Source organism: Phyllobates terribilis, unplaced genomic scaffold (genome assembly GCF_046119375.1).
Source record: "Phyllobates terribilis strain yellow unplaced genomic scaffold, ASM4611937v1 Scaffold_17__1_contigs__length_24005725, whole genome shotgun sequence".
NCBI lineage: Eukaryota > Metazoa > Chordata > Amphibia > Anura > Dendrobatidae > Phyllobates > Phyllobates terribilis.
The window spans coordinates 23,883,676-23,905,508 of record NW_027362777.1 but is presented as its reverse complement, the minus strand read 5'-3'; the positions used below and the strand labels follow the sequence as shown (position 1 = coordinate 23,905,508).

At 49.3% G+C, this 21,833-nt stretch overlaps 2 protein-coding genes across 2 annotated transcripts in view; both read right to left on the bottom strand.

Annotated features, from left to right (window-relative positions):
• The window catches only part of LOC141176154 (uncharacterized), a 241,428-nt gene that overhangs the window by 61,722 nt on the left and 157,873 nt on the right, over positions 1 to 21,833 (bottom strand). The window lies entirely within an intron of this gene.
• The window catches only part of LOC141176167 (uncharacterized), a 44,362-nt gene that overhangs the window by 20,575 nt on the left and 1,954 nt on the right, over positions 1 to 21,833 (bottom strand). The window contains exons 3-4 of the mRNA XM_073660163.1: positions 3,795 to 3,892; positions 3,506 to 3,596 (exon numbers count right to left, since the gene is read on the bottom strand). Coding sequence (XP_073516264.1) covers positions 3,506 to 3,596; positions 3,795 to 3,892 — 189 coding nt within the window. The remainder of the gene's footprint in view (positions 1 to 3,505; positions 3,597 to 3,794; positions 3,893 to 21,833) is intronic.

Here is a 21,833-nt window from a genome sequence, read left to right as displayed (position 1 = left end):
GTTTGAGGGGTTGAATAATAAATGACACTCTGAATTAACTTTTAACGTTTAAAAAAAAAAAAACAACAAAAAAAAAACAACAATATTTGCTGCAGTGCATTTCCCACTTCCAGGCTGATCTACAGTACAAATGTCACAATGCCAAGTTAATTCCGCATGTGTCAACCAGCTAAATCTGCAGGGGGTTGAATACTACTTGTAGGCACTGTATATCCTCGCCTCGACCTCAACCCAGAAACCGAAAGGAACTGGGGAAGGAGGGGGGGTCTCGACTTCGAACCAGCACACGAGGGGCTGGGGAAGGAGCGACATGGGGAATAGCCATCTCGACTTCAACTGTGCACCCTGTAACAAGGGGCCGAGGAAGGAGCCATGCCGGGAGTCTCGCACTAGACCCACTTTTCTTCATCTGTAATCCCATCAGTGAAAACGGAGTAAAGGTTTTAGGTGTGCCTCCTATGCGACACTAAGCAAAAACTGGAGAAGGCTGATGCCGTTCAGGGGTGTATACTGCAGAGGAAGAGCCACGGTTAATCTTTTCAAGATTATGCATAGTGTCGCCTCCTAGTGGACAGCAGCATAACACCCAAGATTCTGTGTCCCCCAATGAGGCGACAGAGTAAGTATCATTATTTACCAAGAAAAGATATCACAGAAAAAAATCAGCCTTACCAACACCAAATCAGATAACAAATGCATTAGCATTTTAGTGTTGGTTGGGTGTACTGGGGTGTATGTCCATGTGGGGTGCACTTATATAGTGCTGGGCAGCCCTCCTGATCTAATAGTATGGGCATAAGCACTATCCTAAGCCAGACACTGTGCATCACACCTACCTGTGTGACTGGTGTCCTATGCAAGCTTCATCTGTGTGCATCTTTAATACTAGGCAACCACACCCTCCATGAATTGGTAGGTTTGTGAGTGATTGCTCCATAAGTATTTTGCACCTGCGCTGCCCCCCCCCCCTTTATCATGGGGGTCTGTGGCATCCTGCTAGTGCATTTGTTATATGATTTGGTGTTAGTAAGGCTGTATCTTTTTCTGTGATTTTGTTTAATTTTGCCTTATGTTAGCCGTCAGTATTCACCAAGACAATAACAGTTCACAGTCTAATAGAAAACCTCATAGGATGAACCAGTAAAGCGTGGTGTTCAACTGTTTGTTCATTCTGCCTCCCAAATATGGAATAAAAAGCCACCAAACAATGTTATGTAGGCAAAAATAATACCAATAAAAACTTCTACTCATCTCACAAAAAACAAGTCCCCACTCAGGTCCATCATCTGTCAGTGGAAAACCAGAGGTTTCCACATTATTAGTGGCTCAAAGGCTTTTGAAAAGCAACATGGCTTCCATAAACCAATCCAGCAATATCCGCTCTCCCAAAGTCAAATCTCCCCCTCGCTTCTGAGCCTTGCAGTGCGCCCAAACCACACTCAGCATCCATGTATTTGACATTACTATAATGAGAAGAACCCACTTGATGTTGTGTGTCTCCTGGAGCACAATCTGGGCACTATGTGTTGGGTAATTAAATTATATATTTGTCATTTTCACCCTCCAACATCCACTGAGTGCTAATTTCCGGAAACTGACTGTGGAGTCAAAATAGTCACTACTCCTATAGATTATTTCACTGAGGGTTATAATTTCCAAAATGGAGTCACTTTATGGGGATTTCTACTGCTCTGGTTTTCTGACATTTTGTCACCTTAGGGCTTCTGCAAATGGTGGGTCCCATCTCCTCTGGGATCTGCTCCTGCGTCGTCTGCTTCTGTCACCAGGCGCCGCCTTATTCATCCTGCAGGCGGCGCTGGTGATGGAGGAGACGTCAGAAGCTCTGGGCGGCGCAGGCTCTGTCCAGCCACTAAGATTAGAGTGCCTGGGACCAGTAGTACCATCCAGTCTGGCAGTATGGGTGTGTGTGCTGTCCAGCTGCAGTAATCTGCTCCTTGCTTCAGCCAACTAGAAAGCACCGCACCCTACTAAAGCTGGAAGCATATTGCTGGAAGCTGCCAGATACAGCCTTGTTCTCCTCTAGTTCAGTCCTCTGTGCTCAGCTAACGGCTTTTCTCTGACCTCCATGTTCTGACCCGGCTATCTGACTATTCTTCTTGCCATCTCACACCACAGAACATTAGGTAACACTGTGGCCCAAGCTTAGATGGTCTCTGTCTAAGTCCAAATACATGTAGAGGGGTTAAAGGATGATGAGCAAGGCAAACCCTGGGATCTGGGAAATGGAGTAGATAGCGCCAAGCCTGTTTGTGGTAGCCATCTTTTGAGCTGCCAGGTGACAACGAACAGTGTCCCCAATACATTGTGTCTGCACAATATCCCAGAAAAATCTGCATTCAAATAGCTAAATGTCGCTCCTTCCCTTCTTAACCTGCCAGGTGCCCAGATAGTAGGATACAACCGTATATAGGGTACTGTCGGATTCAAGAAAAGGTGGAAAATAATTTGTAAGGTCCATTTGTTTCCCATTATCCTTCGTGAAGAATTCCAAAGTTATCACCACATAAAGTGACACATGTCAGATTTAAAAAAATGAGACCTGATAGGAACACAAAACTGTCTGCGGGAAGGGGTTAAATCAGAGTATTTTGGGAACTAACCACAGTAGTCAAAAACTGTGACTATAGACAATAACACATCTACTGAAATAACCAATCTCAACAGTCTTCATCAGTAAGTAGTGAGTAACTAGTGGTGAAACCTCTCTGGGGTAATTAGAGTATGGGGCTCGGTGGCTCTTGGGAATCTAAACTATCATAAGGGCCAATATTTTCTGTCAGATGAGTTTCAAGAAGAAATATTAGATGTTCAAAGAGAACTTTTTATAATAGTGCAGAGCTGAGGCGTCTTAAGTTTAGCTTAGAGATATATCATGGCACAGGTGTAATGTTTTTTTTGTTTAGTTTATCACAATAGGGTTTGAAGTTAGTCGGTTTTAAAAGAAACTGAAAAGTCAGGATAAAGGGAAACTCTGTTGTTATTGTACAGAAATTCACACTTGGCCTCACTGCACATTTAATGTTGTAGATAATAAAAGTGAAGTTTGGCCAGAAAGACTGGACCTGGTCTTGTAGAGACCATATGAGCACATTCAGCAGCACAGAAGGGAGAGAAGGGAGATTCATCCAATAAGATATCAGGGATCTAGGAAGCCAACACCATCATTACCCTCCGCTTTCTCTTACAGGCCCATCATAATATTTTTTTTAAGTGATTTTCTGGCTTTGTGGTTTACAGATCTGGGCAGGTAAAATCTCCTAATCACAGGGAGTAGGTGGATCCTCCAGGTTGTAAGTTCTATGGTAAAGGGTTTCAATGCCCAAAATCATTTGAACAGTTTTGGGTGGAAGAGAATGTTGTGGTCTAGAGGCAAAATGGTGATCACACGATTGTGATACAGCCGGACTACACCACCGATAAAGCAGCCACAGCCGGTGACTGAGAAGAATCTGTGACTTCTCTGCATTTAGTGGTTACTACTCACCTGGGTAGTCATATGTAGGAATCTCCTCTTTACACCGCTCATCACCCCTCACATATGCCTCTATAGTATTAATATGGGTGAGATCTTCACCCTGAAACAAATATTGTAAAAGTCACAGACAGATGGAGAATTCACATCTATGATCAGCTCTAATCCTGCCATCTCCACCGTTCTCATTACACAAGTATAAACCATATAATACTGCTGGATAAAACAAGACTGAACACAAGACCTTCACAGCCGTCTACACATCATAGGGGAGATCTCATGACACCTTCTCTCCATCTACCTGATGATCCTGAGGAACATTGGGATCTTCTTGTTTAGAGTCCTGTGGAAGAAAAGGATGGGGACATCTGTCTGGTGTTGTCCTCTTACTGGATAGATCTGGAGGAAACACATACAGGGACTGAATTCATTCCTTACATACAGATAATTATAGTCCGTGTGTATTTAGTCCTGTCTATTACCTGGTGATGTGAGGGGCTGGGGAACCTCCATCATGACGTCCTTGTACAGATCTTTGTGTCCTTCTAAATACTCCCACTCCTCCATGGAGAAATAGACAGTGACGTCCTGACATCTTATAGGAACCTGACACATACAATGATACAGTCACCCCCCCCCCCGATCCTTTCATAGCGTTACTGTATAATGTCCCAGCAGTGTCACCTCTCCAGTCAGCAGCTCAATCATCTTGTAGGTGAGTTCTAGGATCTTCTGGTCATTGATGTCCTCATGTATCAGGGGGTGAGATGGAGGTCCTGTGATTGGGCTCAGGGTTCTTCCCCAGCCCTCAGACACAGGGTCCTGACAGCGCTCACTAGAGGTCTTCACTAATATGTAATCCTGGTTATGGAAAGACATATAAATAAATCTCACTACAGACATTTCCAGAGTCCTCACCTCTCCAGTTCTGTCCATCTGTTATTCCCATAGATAAGAATGATGTAATGTGACATCATCAGAATCTCTCACCTCTCCAGTAAGATGGAAGAGGATCTCTAGGGTGAGGTTTAATATCCTCTCTGCCATCTTGTCTCTATTCATATCCATCTTTGATGGGTCCATAAGGAAAATTCTCTTAAATAGAAGATCTTCACTGAGAGGATCTGATATTGTGTAATACAATTATTGGAGATAATAAGGGGAAACATATGAGGAGATATATTATTTTACAGTATTTAGTTTTCTGCTTTACATCTAGTAATAAAACCTATATATTTTAGGCCACATACAGCAAGCAGTTTCTTCCTTGGAGTATGTAGCTGAACACGTTTCTCAAAGACTCATCTTCCATAAAGCTAATTCTCGTCTCATTTACCGACACTACAATCGGCATTAGCAATACTGCAGGAGATATTCATTATACGTGACATGAGAAATAACTACTTCATGAGAAGGACTACGACATCTTCATATTCTACTACGGCTCTACAAACATATTTAGCCAGAGTTCTTCACTGACTACATCTCCACCGGCCGTCTATATGAATGTTTCCCGTCTTTCCCGGACTGTAATCTTCTATCACGTTAGATCTCATGTCTGATTCACACACAGAAGTTTGAGGCTTTGATACATGGTAAGGTTTTTAATATTAAACAGAGTAGGACTATCCCGAATGGGTTCATTTTACCATGGTTGGATAGCTTTCATGCTATTTTTGATCAAAAACAGTGTTACTAAGAACCCTATTTTATTTAAATGCACTTTTGCTTTTTATTTATTTATTTACAGCAGGGTTTATGATCATTTTTCTTCTTATAGGTTTTTTTTCTGATTTATGGCCATAGTAAACATGCATTGATATGCTGCATGGATACCAACTTAAACCAAGCTCAAATTCTGTGTTTTTTTCACAGGCACCAAACCAGATATGTATCAAGGTATTCTAATGTGGTTAATGGTTGTGTAGTCAATGGGAGGTATGTGTCACAGAGATGGCTGGTCTCTGTCATGTAACCCGGAGTGTTTCTCGGGCACATAAGCACTAAGAGGATCGTTTGGTGCACCTGGGAGCCGGGTTACGGGTAGCTAGGAGAGAATGGGCGAGTCCAGCTACCAACATACCTCACCTCTGGGTGTGGTTAACAGCCTATAAAATGGAGGCTGCTGTTTGGCACATGGTCTGTGTGTTTGGAGGGAGAAGGCCTCCTGTGTATGTTTGTCTTCAGACCAAGCCAGGACACTGGACGCTACCCCAGCTTGTGTGCCACACAGGCCTGGCTGAGCAGAGACCTGCTAAGGACATTTACTTTGTTTGCCTGATCTAAAGGCTATTTTCTTTTCTGTTTGGCTTCTGGGATTATGAAGCAATAAACCCACATGAACTTTTAAAGGAACATGCCTCCTGTTTTCCTCCTGTCACACCCAAGTGAGTAAAACTTCTACAATTGGTGTTAGACTTGCGGGCAGCGTTCCCAGCAGAGACGTGTGAGTGCTACAGGATGGACTGCATGCCCTGGGTGAAGTCTGTCGCAAGCCAGCAAGCATCGCCAGACGAAATGGAAAACCTGCTGAAACACCTAGTCCAGTCGCAGCAGCATCAACAGGAGACCAACAGCCTGTAGTTACAGCAGATCCAGCAGCACTAGCAGGAACAACGTCAGCAGATGCAGCTTCTAGCAACCGACATCCAGGGCAGGACGAGCACTCCAACCCCAGGTCCGACTGATTACTCCCATGTCCGGAAGGCGGTATGACGGGCTTTTCAGAAAATGACCCCAGGGGATGACGTGGAGACCTTCCTGATGGTGTTTCAAAGGGTGGCCGAGAGGGAGAAATTTCCACAAGAGCAGTGGGCAGAGGTACTGTCGCCATACTTGACTTGGAGAGCCCCAGAAGTACGCCTAGTAGGCGTACTATGATTTAGCGTTGCAGGATGCCAAAGAGTATGGCAAGCTAAAAAGTGAGATTCTTGCACCCTTGAGGTTGACAATGACTATCAGGACACAGTAGGTTCGTATCACCAGAACAAACCACCTCCGTCCCAAATGTTTGACTTGCTGCACCTGCACCTGCTGCAGCCAGAGTCTTCAATGCCTGCGCAGATGGTAGAGTGGGTGGTGATGGACCGGTTTGTGCACTCCCTGCTGAGGCCCATACAGCTTTGGGTTGCCCAGGGTGATCCCCGGTATGCTGATGAACTGGTCGGACTGATCGAGAGATACCAGGGGGTTGAAGTTCCTTGGGAAGGCAGCCCACTACATGCTGGAGTTCCCAACAGGGGGTGGAGGCCCAAAAGGTGGGAGGACTTCCAAGGTCCAAATGGACGAGGGAGGTGGTGCCCAAGTTCCATACAGGTGATGTTGTTTGCTGGAGGTGCCACGGCCCAGGCCATATAGACGCCCGTTGTCCCCTGACCCTTGAGTCAATGGACTGCAGCATAGGACAACATATTATGTTCAAATTATGCTTATCCGGCCTGCAGTGTGAACTGTCCACCCAGCGAGGGGTCACAAGCATGTCACGTGAAGGTGAATAGATGGGAAGTACCGGCACTGCTAGACTCCGGGAGCCTGGTGACTCTTATGAGGGCCACCCTTCTTCTCCAAATTATCCCGGGGAAAAATGTCGGCATTCAGTGCATTCATGGTGATGCTAAAGACTACACTACAGGCCAGAGTGGACATTGAAATGGCCCACGGTACAGAGTCCCACGAGGTCGGCATCGTTCAGGACTTGTTGCACCCTATTATTATAGGCTGGGACTTTTGCTTGTTTTGGGATCTTTAGGGGAAGGGTTCTGGGTTCGCTGGCTCTGATAAGAAAAAAATTAACCCTAATGAGGTATCACCACACCCAGAGTCAGACAGGTTTCCTTTTTGTGTCCTTGTGGGGGATGAGGAGGTAGTGCCCACTGAGTCTGCCATTCCAGAGTTAGGGATGACCAGCGAGAATTTTGGGTCTGTCCAACATAGGGACCTAACTCTGAAGGAAGCCTTTAATAATGTCACTATTATAAATGGGGTTGCACAGGAGTCGGGGGCTGACACAAGGTTTCCCCATTTTATGATGAGTAAGGAGTTGTTGTACCGGGTCAAGAAAGTGAGGGAGGAGAGTGTGGAGCAGTTAATAGTGCTGGGCCCCTTTAGATGGAAGGTGTTGGACATGGCCCATTCACATGTCTTGGGGGGGACATCTGGGAGTGGAAAAAACGCAGGAAAGGATCGTGCAAAGGTTCTATTGGTGAACATTGGACATAATTTCAAAAAACATCACAATAAAAGATAATACCTTACCAACACCAGGTCAGATTGCCAATGCACTGCAGGATGCAGCAAGCCTGCATGATAAAGGCAGGGCCAGCACATGTGCAAAATACTGAAGCAGACAGCCACTCACTAACCTACCAAATTCATGGAGGGGGTGGCTGTGTAGTATTATACATGCACACCGATGGAGTCTGCATAGGGCGGGCGCCAGTCACACAGATATGTGTGATGCACAGTGCAAAAAAATGTGCAAAAAAGATGAAAAATAGTGTATAAGATAAATACCCCACCAGGCCTCTTTAGTGTTGGCTGGGTGAATTGGGGCATATGTCTTGTGGGCTTGCATGTATATAGTGCTTAGCAGCCCGTCTGATCTAATAGTATGGGTGTCATCAATAGGCTGCAAGCCAGACAATGTGCATCACACATATCTGTGTGACTGGCGCCCTATGCAGACTCCATCGGTGTGCATGTATAATACTACACAGCCACTCCCTCCATGAAATGGTAGGTTAGTGAGTGGCTGTCTGCATCAGTATTTTGCACATGTGCTGGCCCCGCCTTTATCATTGAGGCTTGCTGCATCCTGCAGTGCATTGGTAATCTGACCTGGTGTTGGTAAGGCATTATCTTTTAGGCTATGTGCCCACGATGCAGAAATGCTCTGGATTTTTTCTTGAGCGTTTCTGCATCTCCCTGGCAGAAAAAATGCATGCGGATTGTACGGAAGTGAAGCGTTCTTCACATGCATTTCCGCATGTGGGTTGTCAAGCGCTTTCCAAGCGATTTTAGCATCACTTCGAAAGTGCTTGACAACTTGGTAACACTATATAAATCCATGCAACCAGCATGGATTTATATAGGGTGACTGAAAGAATGGTAAAAAATAAATATATACTTACCTTCTGATGGCCCCCGGTGTCTTTATCCGATGCGTCCTGGCTTGTCGGCAGCTCGCAGTAGACTAAAGGACTTGCCAACGTCAGCGGTCGCGTGACGCATCACATGACTAATTGACGTCATGGCAGGTCCTTTTCAGACCATCGCAAGCTGCCAGCAAGCCGAGACGCATCGCTAAGGACACCGGGGGCCATCAGAAGGTAAGTATAATGTATATTTTTTATTTTATTCTTTTTTTTTACAGGTTCTATGGTACCCAGGTCAGGAGGAGAGTCTCCTGTTCTCCAAACCCAGGTACCATCCGCACATTGAAACGCATGGATTCCGAATCTGCAGATGCAATGATGCGGATTCCATGCGTTCCAATGCAAGTCAATGGCGGTGAAAAAGTCGCGCTTCCGCAAAATAATTGGCAGTGCTGCGGATTTTTCCGCAATGATAATCCGCAGCGGAAATTTCCGCAGCATGTGCACAGCACATGGGATTATCATTGGGGAACATGGCAGACCTTCTACCAAGCGTTTTTAAGCGTTTCTGCAGCGGAATTGCCGCTGCGGAAACGCTTAAAAAATGCATAGTGGGCACACAGCCTTACTGTGATGTTTTTTGAAATTATGTCCAATGTTCACCATTTTTAATGTTTAGTGTTAGGACTCGCAAGTATGAGGACCCTTGACGTTTGGGTTGCGAGCTTGTGTATTTTGGCCAAAATATCGACCAATACCTCACGTGGTGTATTTATCTTCTACACTATTTTTCATATTTTTTGCACATTCTTTTTGCAGGATGCGGCCAGGCCTCTTTAATGTTGGCTGGGTGAATTGGGGCGTCTGTCTTGTGGGGGTGCACGTATATAGTGCTGGGCAGCCCGCCTGATCTAATAGTATGGGTGTCATCAACAAGCTGCAAGCCAGAAACTGTGCATCGCACATATCTGTGTGACTGGAGCCCTATGCAGACTCCATCGGTGGGCATGTAGAATACTAGACAGCCACCCCCTCCATGAATTGGTATTTTAGTGAGTGGCTGTCTGCATCAGTATTTTGCACATGTGCTGGCCCCGCCTTTATCATGGAGGCTTGCTGTATCTGGTGTTGGTAAGGCATTAACTTTTTCAAAGGTTCTATTGGCCCGGATGTCACCGGGAAATATTTAAATATTGCAGGTCTTGCACTACGTGCCAGTTAACCGCCCCCACCTCTCACTTTTGAAGTCCCCTCGTGCCATTGCCCATTATTGAAGTGCCGTTCGAGAGAATTGCTATGGACTTGGTCAGTCCCCAGGTTGAATCTGCTCGTGGGCATCAATTTATATTGGTTATCCTGGACTATGCCAAACGCTATCCTGAAGTGATTCCACTGAGTAACTCCTCCGCAAAGAATATATCCCGTGAGTTGGTCCAAGTTTTTTCCCCAACAGGCTTACCAAAGGGAGATACTCACCGACCAGGGAACTCCCTATATGAGTAAGGTGATGAGGGAGTTATGCAAAACCCTCCAAATCTCCCAACTGAGGACTTCAGTATACCATCCTCAGACAGATAGCCTAGTCGAAAGGTTTAACAAGACTCTGAAGAGTATACTGAGGAAGGACATAAAAAGGGACAGTAGAGACTGGGACTGTCTCCTACCATATCTGTTGTTCTCCAACCGAAAGGTTTCACAGGCCTCTACAGGGTTCTCGCCATTTGAACTTCTGTATGGCCGACATTCACGGGGTCTTCTGGATGTCACAAAGGAAATCTGGGAAGCCGAATTCACGCCCCACAGGAGTGTCATCGAGCACGTTGCTCTGATGCAGGAGAGGATTGTGAAGGTGATGCCCATCGTAAAAGAACATCTCCTCCAGGCACAAGAAGCTCATGCCAGAGTCTACAACCGGTCAGCCAGAGTGAGGGAATTCAATCCGGGAGACCGGAGTCCTCATGCTAATTCCTACGGTGGAAAGTAAGTTCTTGGCCAAGTGGCAAGGGCCGTATAAGATGGTGGAAAAAGTGGGTGAAGTGAACTACAAGGTTCATCAACCGGGACGACGTATGCCGTACCAGATATACCACATCAACCTCATCAAGCCGTGGCAAGACAGAGAGGCTGTGGAAGCTCCATGCTTGCTGTGCAAGCTAGAAGGTGACGTTGGAGGAGTCGCAGTAGCAGAAATGCTAACGAAGGCCAAGAAACAGCAGTGTCGGGAGTTGATGCAGAAGAACAGGGATCTGTTCTCGGAATTGTCGGGCTGCACAAGGGTCATAGAACACAAGGTTCTGACGGAGCCACATGTGCGGGTGAACTTGAAGCCCTATCTGATACCTGAGGCCCGACAAGAGTTGATATCCAAAGAGGTAGCTTGTATGCTGAAGCTCAGTGTCATTGAAGAATCCAAGAGCAGTTGGTCGAGCTTGATCGTCTTGGTCCCAAATCCCAATGGTGAGTGGAGATTCTGCAACGACTATTGGAAGTTGAATGAGGTCTCCAAATTTGATGCATATCCCATGCCACGCGTGGTTGAGCTGATCAAGAGGCTTGGGGAAGCAGGGCACATAACCACCTTGGATCTGACGAAGGGATATTGGCAGATCCTCATGGCACAGGTAGCCAAAGAGAGGACTGCGTTTTCTACGCTAGACGGATGCTTCCAGTATGCCCGTATGCCGCTTGGACTGCAGGGGGCCCCTGCAAAATTCCAGAGAGCTATGGATTGCATCTTTGCATCCCATAAGAAATATGCCGCAACATACCTGGACAATATTATTATCTTCAGTCCAGACTGGGAGAGTCATCCGGAAAAGATTCAGGCTGTGTTTGATGCTCTGAGGAAGGTGGGGTTTTCAATAAACTCGAAGAAATGTGGCATGGGGAAATAAGAAGCCAAGTACTTCGGATATGTAGTGGGTAGAGGCGAGATAAAACCCCAAAATACTAAAGTAGAAGCAATCCAAAATTGGCTGAGACTGGTGTCAAAAAAGCAAGTCAGAGCTTTCCTGGGAATCGTGGGATACTACAGGAAATTCATCTCAAACTTCGCCATGTTGGACGCACCCCTGACTGACCTCCTTAAAGGGACAAAATCAGCCAAGGCCAAGTGCACTGCAGAGGCGGAGACGTCCTTTCAAAAGATGAAACTGTGTAGGCAACTGGTCCTGGTTGCCCCGGACTTCAAGAAAGAGTTTATACTGCAGACAGATGTCTCAGATGTCGGGTTAGCAGCAGTCCTTTCCCAGGAGATACACGGGGAGGAGCACCCTGTCCTCTACCTGAGTAGAAAGCTGTCCTCCTGCAAGAAAAATTATTCGGTCATAGAGAAGGAACGCTCGGCTATAAAGTGTGCGGTGGACACCTTACCGTACTGTTAGGTCGAAAATTTAGATTATTATCCGACTATGCTCCACTCAGATGGATGAGGGAAAAAAGTGAAAAAATGCCAGTCACCCTCGGGTTTTTAGCCCTACAGGACTCCTACTTCCCTGTAGAACATAGAGCAGAGAGGCTACATGGTAATGCCTATGATCTCTCGAGAATCCCCTGTCTGGTAGTAAAAGGTGTCAAGCCCACGGCTTTAGGCGGAGGGGGGGTATGTAAGGTGGCTAATGGTCTCGTAGTCGATGGGAGGTATGTGTCACAGATGGCTGGTCTCTGTGATGTAACCCTGACTGTTTCTCTAGGGCACATAAGCACTAAGAGGATCGTTTGGTACACCTGGGAGCCGGGTTACGGGTAGCTAGGAGAGAATGGGCAGGTCCAGCTCTCCACACACCTCACTTCTGGGTGTGGTTAACAGCCTATAAAATGGAGGCTGTTGTTTGGCACATGGTCTGTGTGTTTGGAGGTAGAAGGCCTCCTGTGTATGTTTGTCTTCAGACCAAGCCAGGACACTGGACGCTACCCCAGCTTGTGTGCCACACAGGCCTGGCTGAGCAGAGACCCGCTAAGGACATTTACTTTGTTTGCCTGATCTAAAGGCTATTTGGTTTTCTGCTTGGCTTCTGGGTTTATGAAGTAATAAACCCACATGAAATTTTAAAGGAACATGCCTCCTGTTTTCCTCCCATTGTGCCCCAGTGAGTAAAACCCCTACAATATGTATAAAGGAAAGGGTATGGTACTCACAGAATGTTTCAATAATCCGCCTCAATGCATTTTCCCAACAGGTTCATTAGGAGGTTTGATAGAGGGATGATAATTCATGATGTTCAGCATAGTGTGCCTAACAGCCAGGTGTCCATGTTTAAATATCCCACTTCATGCAAAACCCCTCCCAGACTAGGAGGCTCATTCCCATTCCTAGAGGTGAATTGTCACAGGATGTACAGAATAGAGTCTGTCTACAATAATATACTGCGCCTACACTACTTCTCATGAGCTATAGGTTCGATAATGTCCATCCCCTAGTGTGCATGTCGGGAAGTGATGTGCTTTATGCTGAAACACCAGATAAACTGATTGCCGCCGCGCCACTCGTACCTGTGGCTGCGCATGCCCGCAGTTATCATTCCATCTAGGATCATTGTCCACAAATGTGCATGTCCAGATGTCTGTGTTCCACACCGGAGCGCATATGGTATTGGATTGCATTCCACCAATAGATAAATCCTCTCTCTGAGATCAGTATCACGGGAGACTAAAAACAAGTATTGCACATCCTCCCATCATGCAATCGGCATGTGGATCTACTTTATCACTACAAAATATATGGGATGGTGGCCCACAGTATACTCCTAAATGGTCATATTTGACCCCTATTGCATAATTAGAGATACACATGGAACACCACACTTGTTAGTTACTAAATAGTAGAATTTGTGATATAACTGTTAAGAAATAATTCTGATATAGAAGCTCAGATCTCTTGATGAAGTAAAACAATATGTGAACCTCGTTCACAGGGAACTGAGTAGCAATGGGTAGAGTATAAAATACTAAAATGTAATCCAGAATGGGTCTGTATTCATACAAAACAGGCATAGGAAATTTGCTCATTCAGTCCCTTAGGGCCTAGTGAATCCAGTCTGGAAATCCACTCACTTTCCTTTTTGAGGATACATCTATTGAGATTACCACCTCTCATATTGGGTTTAACCACCTCAATGATGCAAAAGGAAATGTCTCTTGTTTCACCTCAATGTGCACTGTTCATGTGACGCGCCCCTGGGCCTGCTATGTCGCGCAGCGTCTCGCGCACGGGGCTTACCCGGAACCGGATCAGATGAGGGTTGTAGTCTCCGAGTGGCGGGGACCCGGTCCGTGCCCAGGGAGTCAAACTCAGTGTGTGGCAGTCTTGATAGGTGTTATTTGAGTGTCGACTACGCCACCCGTTGATTTGCAGCTATGGAGCTGCCGCTGCAGGGCAGACCACTGAGGCCGGTGTAGAATTGTGCAGCGTGATAGTATAACCCCCAACGGGAGGGGTATGGCCTCAGGGCAGCCGACGTGGAAGATGGGGGTAGCAGGAACCACTCAGAGACGGTGCGGTGTAATTCAGGGTCTTTACTGGTAACAACGATAGACCCTCCCGGAGTACTTGCTAGCGTACGGGGCCTGGTCAGTCCTTGAGCAGATGGGATCTCCCCTGGCCAGGCGGAGTTGTAGGCCTCCCAAACTGACTGTACTCTTCTGGCTACCTTGCTAGAAGCGGATATAAGTAGCCCACGTCCCTGAGTGTGCCGTGTGGTGCTCACCCGTATGGCCGGTGACTCGGGGCCTTCTAATGACTTCCGCTCCACGATGGCGGTGCTGGTCCCACGCGTGTGATCTTGCCTTCGGGTTTCTGGGCCTGAGGACCTGAAATCCCCTGCCAGTCGGCTTCTGCTGCTGGGTAAGAGTTAGTCCCCACAGCCTCGGACGCCGGGTCCGGTAAGAAAGCTTCTCAGTCAGGGCGAGCTCTGCAGCTGCCAGCCCCTGACTCGTAGTAGTACTGCTCCCACTGAGCTTCTGCTGTTTCTTCCTATGACTGTTTCTTGTCTCTGCTTCTTCTCTACCCCTAACCCTGCCTCAGCCCCGGGTTTATATAGGGGAAGTTCTTCCCCTCCCAAGACTGGGCAGGAGGTGTGGCATGCACAGGATCCCTGACCAAAGGACCTCCCACCTGCTCTCAGACATAACATTACATTACTGTGGAAACCAGACCCCTGGGGTGCCACATTCCCCCCTAGTGAAATTTAGTACTCCGGGACTAAACATATTTTAGAAAAACATAACAAGATATAACAACAATAATAGTACAATAAGAAGAAACACATAAAGGTGGTCACGGATATCCGTAACCGGGTGCAGTCTTTGAAGAAAGCAAGGTGTCCATTTCACCAAAACAGGGAGACGTAACCAGGTAGGGGTCTGTTCTGCCCCGAGTCCTTAACAGTCTTTAGTCCGTCCTGGGTTACGCTCCAACTATGTACACAGGATTCCCGGTAAATCCACCAAAGACTCCTATAAACAACTAGAAACACATAATTATACACAAGCAATAAGAAAAACAGGTAACCACAAATAAAACAACTTATACATTTCAAATCCTCCAACGTGCGGGTAACTGGCCTCTAGTGGCCCTAGTGGACCTACGGAGCTGACTGTCTAGCCCTGAACTACAGGGTGTAGGAGCTGTCAAGGGTAAACTGGGCAGCTGTCTACCGGCTCTTTGGCTCACTAGGGGTACGGCAGGCTCACTATAAGCAGAGGGTTGATTCTCCTGTTCTGCTTGTGTGGAGTCTTCTGCCTCCTGGACCGGCTGCTCTTCCAGCTCTACCTGTCGCTCCGTAGGTGCTTGGGATGCGGGTTGGAGGAAGGCGAGTACGGGTACCACAACTGCGCCATTGACTTGAGTCCAAGACCGAGGGAAGTCTCCGAGCACACTACTAACCATGTCTTCCCTTTCCTCTACGGGTCGAGGGTCTTCTTGTTCCTCTTCAGGGTTCCGTAGCTGTTCGGGACACTTCTTCAGGTGATCCCGGGATACAATGGTTGTGGTTTCCCCTCCGTCTTTACTGATGGTACAGACCTTTGGGTTGTCGTGGCTTGAGGGCAGTACGGTGTACGGGTCCTTCTCCCACTGGTCGTCCAACTTGTGGAGCCGTCTTTTTCTCTTCAAGACCTGCTCTCCGGGTACCAGGGGAACAGCGGGAGCATACTGGTTGTAAGTTTTCTCTTGTCTTTCCCTAGCCTGACAGAGACTTCGCTCCACGCTCTCCTGTACTCTCCGGTACTGCTGCTGCCCCTCTGTGTCCCAGTCTGCTTCTGGTGAAGTGTCCTCGGGTGTCAGGACTCCCATTTCCAGGTCAACAGGTAACTTACCAGGTCTCGCCCTCATTAGGTAAGCCGGGGTACAGTTGGTGGAACCTACCGGGATGTGGTTGTATAGGTCCACCAGATCGGGCAGCTTCTCAGGCCACAGACCGCGTTCTTCCAGGGGCAACGTTTTCAGAAGATCCATTACCACCTGGTTCATTTTCTCACAAAGTCCATTAGTTTGCGGATGATAGGGTGTCGTCCTTATCTTCCGGCAGCCATACAGAGTGCAAAATTCTTGGAAGACCTCCGCTTCAAAGGCAGGTCCCTGGTCTGTCAACACTTGGTCCGGGTACCCGTGTGGACGGCAGAAATGCTGCTGGAAGGCTCTAGCTGCTGTTCGAGCTGTTAAGTCCTTGACGGGGACGACAACCAAGAACCGGGAGTAGTGATCCACGATGGTTAGTGCGTAGACGTAGCCACTTCTGCTTGGGGTCAGTTTTACATGATCCAAGGCTACCAGTTCCAACGGCTGCCGGGTGACGATGGACTGCAGGGGAGTCTTCTGGCTGGCACGGTCCTTCCTTCTTAGGTTGCACGGGCCACAGTCTCTGCACCACCTCTCGATGGTTCCCCTCATGCCTACCCAGTGGAACCGCTCGCGCAGCAGGAACTCCAGCTTCTTCCATCCGAAGTGTCCAGCCCCGTCGTGGTATGCCTCCATCACCATGGCTGCGTCTCTTCGTGGCACCACTACTTGCCAGATTAGTTCATGCGTCCGGGAGTTAACCATTCTGCGGCACAACTTCCCCTTGTAAAGGAACAATCTACTCTTTTCTGCCCACAGTTGCTTGGCTTCCTCCGGAGCGTCTGGGTCAAGGCGAGCCTCTGGCCGAGTCAGCATCTCCTTTACTAGCCGGACGGCAGGGTCGCTGTCTTGCGTTTCCGCCCAGTTGTAGTGAGGCAAGGGGTTAAACGTAGCGGCTTGCTTACTCCCTACCCGGTGGGAACACTGGATAGTCCCATGACGGTGGAACGCAGGGAGTTCGACTTCTTCCAGTTCCTCTGGATCTTCTCCTACGTCCGGTAGATTTGGCATCCTGGACAGGGCGTTCGCGTTGGTATTGGAGCGTCCTGCCCGGTATTTGATTGTGAACTTGTAGTTGGACAGACGAGCCATCCATCTCTGCTCTAGGGCACCGAGTCTTGCTGTGTCCAGGTGTGTCAACGGGTTGTTATCCGTGTACACGATGAACCGGGAAGAAGCGAGGTAGTGCTTAAAGCGTTCGGTGACTGCCCACACCACTGCCAGGAACTCTAGCTTAAAGGAGCTGTAATTCTCCGGGTTTCTCTCGGTGGGTCGCAGTTTTCGGCTGGCGTAAGCGATTACTCTTTCTTTCCCCTGCTGGATCTGGGACAGCACAGCTCCTAGCCCGATGTTACTTGCGTCAGTGTAGAGGATAAAGGGCTGGCTGTAATCGGGGTACGCCAGGATTTCATCCCCCCTGAGGGCCATCTTCAGCTGGCGGAAGGACTCTTCTTCTAACTTCTCCCATCTGAAGGGCGGCTTCTGGTTCTTGGCCTTCCGGGACTGGCCTATCAGGAGGTCCTGCATGGGAGCTGCCTTTTTGGTGAAACCGGGGATGAATCTGCGGTAATAGCCTACCAACCCAAGGAACTGCCGCACTTCCTTTATACTGGAGGGACTTGGCCATTCCTTAATTGCGGTGATCTTATCAGGGTCGGGAGCCACTCCGTCAGCGCTCACCACATGTCCCAGGTACTGCACCTTTGGCTTCAGGAGGTGACACTTAGAGGGTTTCACCTTCAGGCCGTAACTTGCCAGGGCTTCGAACACTTCCGCCAGATGTTTCAGGTGGTCCTCATAAGTCTTGGAATATACGATGACATCGTCCAGGTACAACAGGACCGTCTCAAAGTTTTTGTGTCCCAGACAGCACTCCATTAATCGTTGGAAGGTTCCGGGTGCGTTACAAAGTCCAAACGGCATACAGGTAAACTCGCTAAGTCCCATCGGGGTGGTGAATGCGGTCTTCTCCCGGTCCGCCTCTGCTACAGGAACCTGCCAGTACCCGCTAGTGAGATCCAAGGTAGAGAAGAAGTTAGCAGATCTTAAAGCAGCCAAAGACTCCTCTATCCTTGGTAAAGGGTACGCATCCTTGTGTGTGATACGATTGATTTTCCGGTAATCTACACACATCCTCATAGTGTTGTCTTTCTTTTTGACTAAAACTAGTGGGGCTGCCCAGGGGCTACAGCTATCCCGGATTACCCCAGCCTCCTTCATGTCTCTAAGCATCCCCTTGGCGTGTTGGTAATGTGCAGGGGGTACGGGTCGATACCTCTCTTTTATGGGAGGATGATCTCCCGTGGGGATGCGGTGTTCTACCCCCTTAACTCGCCCGAAGTCTAACGGGTGTTTACTAAACACTCTCTCATACTCTTGAACCACCCGGTAGACTCCCTGTTTCTGGTGGGAGGGAGTGGAGTCAGTTCCCAAGTGTAGTTGCTGACACCAATCCTCCATTACTTTCTTAGAGCCGTTACCTTCCTCTGGGTGAGATGGAGGCAAGGGTTCCACAGACTGTATAGAGTTTTGGTTGATGGTATATAATTTGGCTAGCGTGGCATACCGGGGTAGGTATACTTCCCTCTTCCCGATATTTATTAGGCGAACGGGCACCCTCCCATGGCGTACATGAACCACCCCCCGTGCTGTCAAAATGGTGGGCCTACTGTCTGAGTAAACTGGTTCTACCATTGCCTGGTAATCCCTACCTCTCGGACCAATAGCTGCCCGGCACCAAATCATCATTTCACTTTTTGGGGGCATGGCAATAGGGAAAGGGTCACACATTCTTACGCTACCAATCTCACCGCCGGAGAGTTCCACCTGTTGCCGTCGCATCAGTGCCCGGATCTCTTTCTGGAGCACTCGCTGCTCGCCGGAGCTGGCGTTCTTGGCAACCTGTTGTAAAAGGAAAATCACCTCTGCAAGACAATTTTCAATTACATTAGTTCCTAGCGTTATCTTTGGGTGACTCTCGTGTTTGTCAATGTCTACAATAATCAGTCCCTGTGCTGCCAGTTCGACTCTACCAATTTTAATGGTCGCCTCTTTAAATCCGATCTGTGGCACGGGCTGACCATTGCTGGCGATGATACTCAAGTCGTCGTCAGGGTAGCGGGTTATATCCGAGTCATTCCAGTACTGCTTGAAGAGCACGTACGGGATGGTGGTGACCTGTGACCCGGTGTCCAGTAGGGCACTCATAGGGATGCCATCCAGTACCACAGGCAAGACTGGACGCCCTCCGACATATTTGTCGCGCCAGTTCGATGGGCCTGGTGGTCTTTTTTCTGGGGGTTGGCCCTCTACCCCCAGGTTGTGCCAGTTTAAAGGACAGTACCTTGCCATATGTCCGGGTTGATTGCAGCGGCGGCAGATGGGTCGTCCGTCCTCGTTGTACCGGTCACTGGGTCTTCCTCTGGCCGGTGGGGTCCTCCTTGGTCGACGCCACGGGATGTTCTCCGGTCCGGATGCCAGCTGGATCTTCCCTGGAGTGGAAGCCTGTAAAGACTGCACAGTTCGGGTTAACGCAGCAACGCTTTTAGCTAGCTCTTGGACCTGATGGTGCAGGTCTGGAGCCGGGTCATTGTTCAAAGCCTGCGCATCAGCCCCTACAGGCCCTGCCGACAAGGGCGCCGCCTCCTGGTGGTAAGTGATAGCTGGGCGCCTGTGGGTCACAACGCCATCCGGTGCCGGTTCTCGGAGCACCCGGATGGCTCTGTCCTTGAACTGTGCAAATCCCAGATGAGGGTCCTGTAGGGCCATTGCCCGCAACTGGGTTCGGTGGGCATTGCAATATAAACCCTCTATAAATTGTTCAGTCAACAGCCTGTCCTCGTCTCCCACGCCGTCAGGGTCGGTCTGCTTAACGGCTCTCAGGGCCTCTTGTAGGTTCAGGGCATAGTCCCTTATACTCTCATGGGCCCGCTGTTTGCACCCGTAGAATCTAAGCTTGATCTCGGCTGAGGTGCAGGTATCAAAGGTGTCCCTCAGCCGGGTTAGTATCCCTGCGACAGTCCTCCCCCCAGGTGGCCAGGACTTTACCTCCCTTCGGGCTGCTCCGGTTAATTGGGCCACCAGGATGCTCACTTTTTGCTCTTCTGTGAGGGGGTACACCTGGAAGAGGCTATCCAGCCTTTCTCTAAAGTCCTGCAGGGTATGTGACTCCCCTGAGTACTGGGGTAGCCAGGCTGCCCCCGGGATATAGGGCATGGTGAAAGGCATGACCGCGACAGCGGTGGCGCTGGCGGGGGTTGAAGCGGTGAAGCTCTCCTCCGTATCCGACATCCTTCTCCCCCCTAGTGGACCGTGGCCTACCTTGCGATGATCCTCTTCCGTAGGCCGCGGCTCCGCAGTGGATCGTTAGGGTTGAGGACCTTCCGTCGCGCTCCGGTGACGTCGGCGTCTGCTGGGCTCCTTCCAGGACCTTACGCAACGTCCGGACGTGAGGCGGGGCTTCAGTTCTCGCGGGCTTTTCGGAGTCCACGCCCCTCTTCTTCCCGCGCGGCGTCCTCAAGATGGCGTCCAACGGCGGGAAAACTCAACGGATGGCGGGAAGAAGGCTGAAGATGGCGCCGGATGGCGGGAAAACTCCACCGATGGCGGGAAGGAAGCGGAAGATGGCGCCGGATGGCGGGAATCTTCACCACAAGTAAGTTTGAACAGTCTTTTTCAGGCACGCAGTACCCGGTGGTTGCGGGCACGAAATCCTGCCGACTACGCCAAAAGTTGACGCGCCCCTGGGCCTGCTATGTCGCGCAGCGTCTCGCGCACGGGGCTTACCCGGAACCGGATCAGATGAGGGTTGTAGTCTCCGAGTGGCGGGGACCCGGTCCGTGCCCAGGGAGTCAAACTCAGTGTGTGGCAGTCTTGATAGGTGTTATTTGAGTGTCGACTACGCCACCCGTTGATTTGCAGCTATGGAGCTGCCGCTGCAGGGCAGACCGCTGAGGCCGGTGTAGAATTGTGCAGCGTGATAGTATAACCCCCAACGGGAGGGGTATGGCCTCAGGGCAGCCGACGTGGAAGATGGGGGTAGCAGGAACCACTCAGAGACGGTGCGGTGTAATTCAGGGTCTTTACTGGTAACAACGATAGACCCTCCCGGAGTACTTGCTAGCGAACGGGGCCTGGTCAGTCCTTGAGCAGATGGGATCTCCCCTGGCCAGGCGGAGTTGTAGGCCTCCCAAACTGACTGTACTCTTCTGGCTACCTTGCTAGAAGCGGATATAAGTAGCCCACGTCCCTGAGTGTGCCGTGTGGTGCTCACCCGTATGGCCGGTGACTCGGGGCCTTCTCATGACTTCCGCTCCACGATGGCGGTGCTGGTCCCACGCGTGTGACCTTGCCTTCGGGTTTCTGGGCCTGAGGACCTGAAATCCCCTGCCGGTCGGCTTCTGCTGCTGGGTAAGAGTTAGTCCCCACAGCCTCGGACGCCGGGTCCGGTAAGAAAGCTTCTCAGTCAGGGCGAGCTCTGCAGCTGCCAGCCCCTGACTCGTAGTAGTACTGCTCCCACTGAGCTTCTGCTGTTTCTTCCTATGACTGTTTCTTGTCTCTGCTTCTTCTCTACCCCTAACCCTGCCTCAGCCCCGGGTTTATATAGGGGAAGTTCTTCCCCTCCCAAGACTGGGCAGGAGGTGTGGCATGCACAGGATCCCTGACCAAAGGACCTCCCACCTGCTCTCAGACATAACATTACATTACTGTGGAAACCAGACCCCTGGGGTGCCACACATGTGTCTCACTAATGGGGTGTCCCGATGTCACGCCAGGTGTGAGGGCAACACAGTGAGTCACGCTAGGTGTGAGTGCAACACAGAGGAGAAAGGGAAAGGGAGCCCAGATACTAGGGAAAAGGGGGAAGAGGTGACTTCCTAATCTGGACTAGCATCACCCTGTCTCCCCCTAA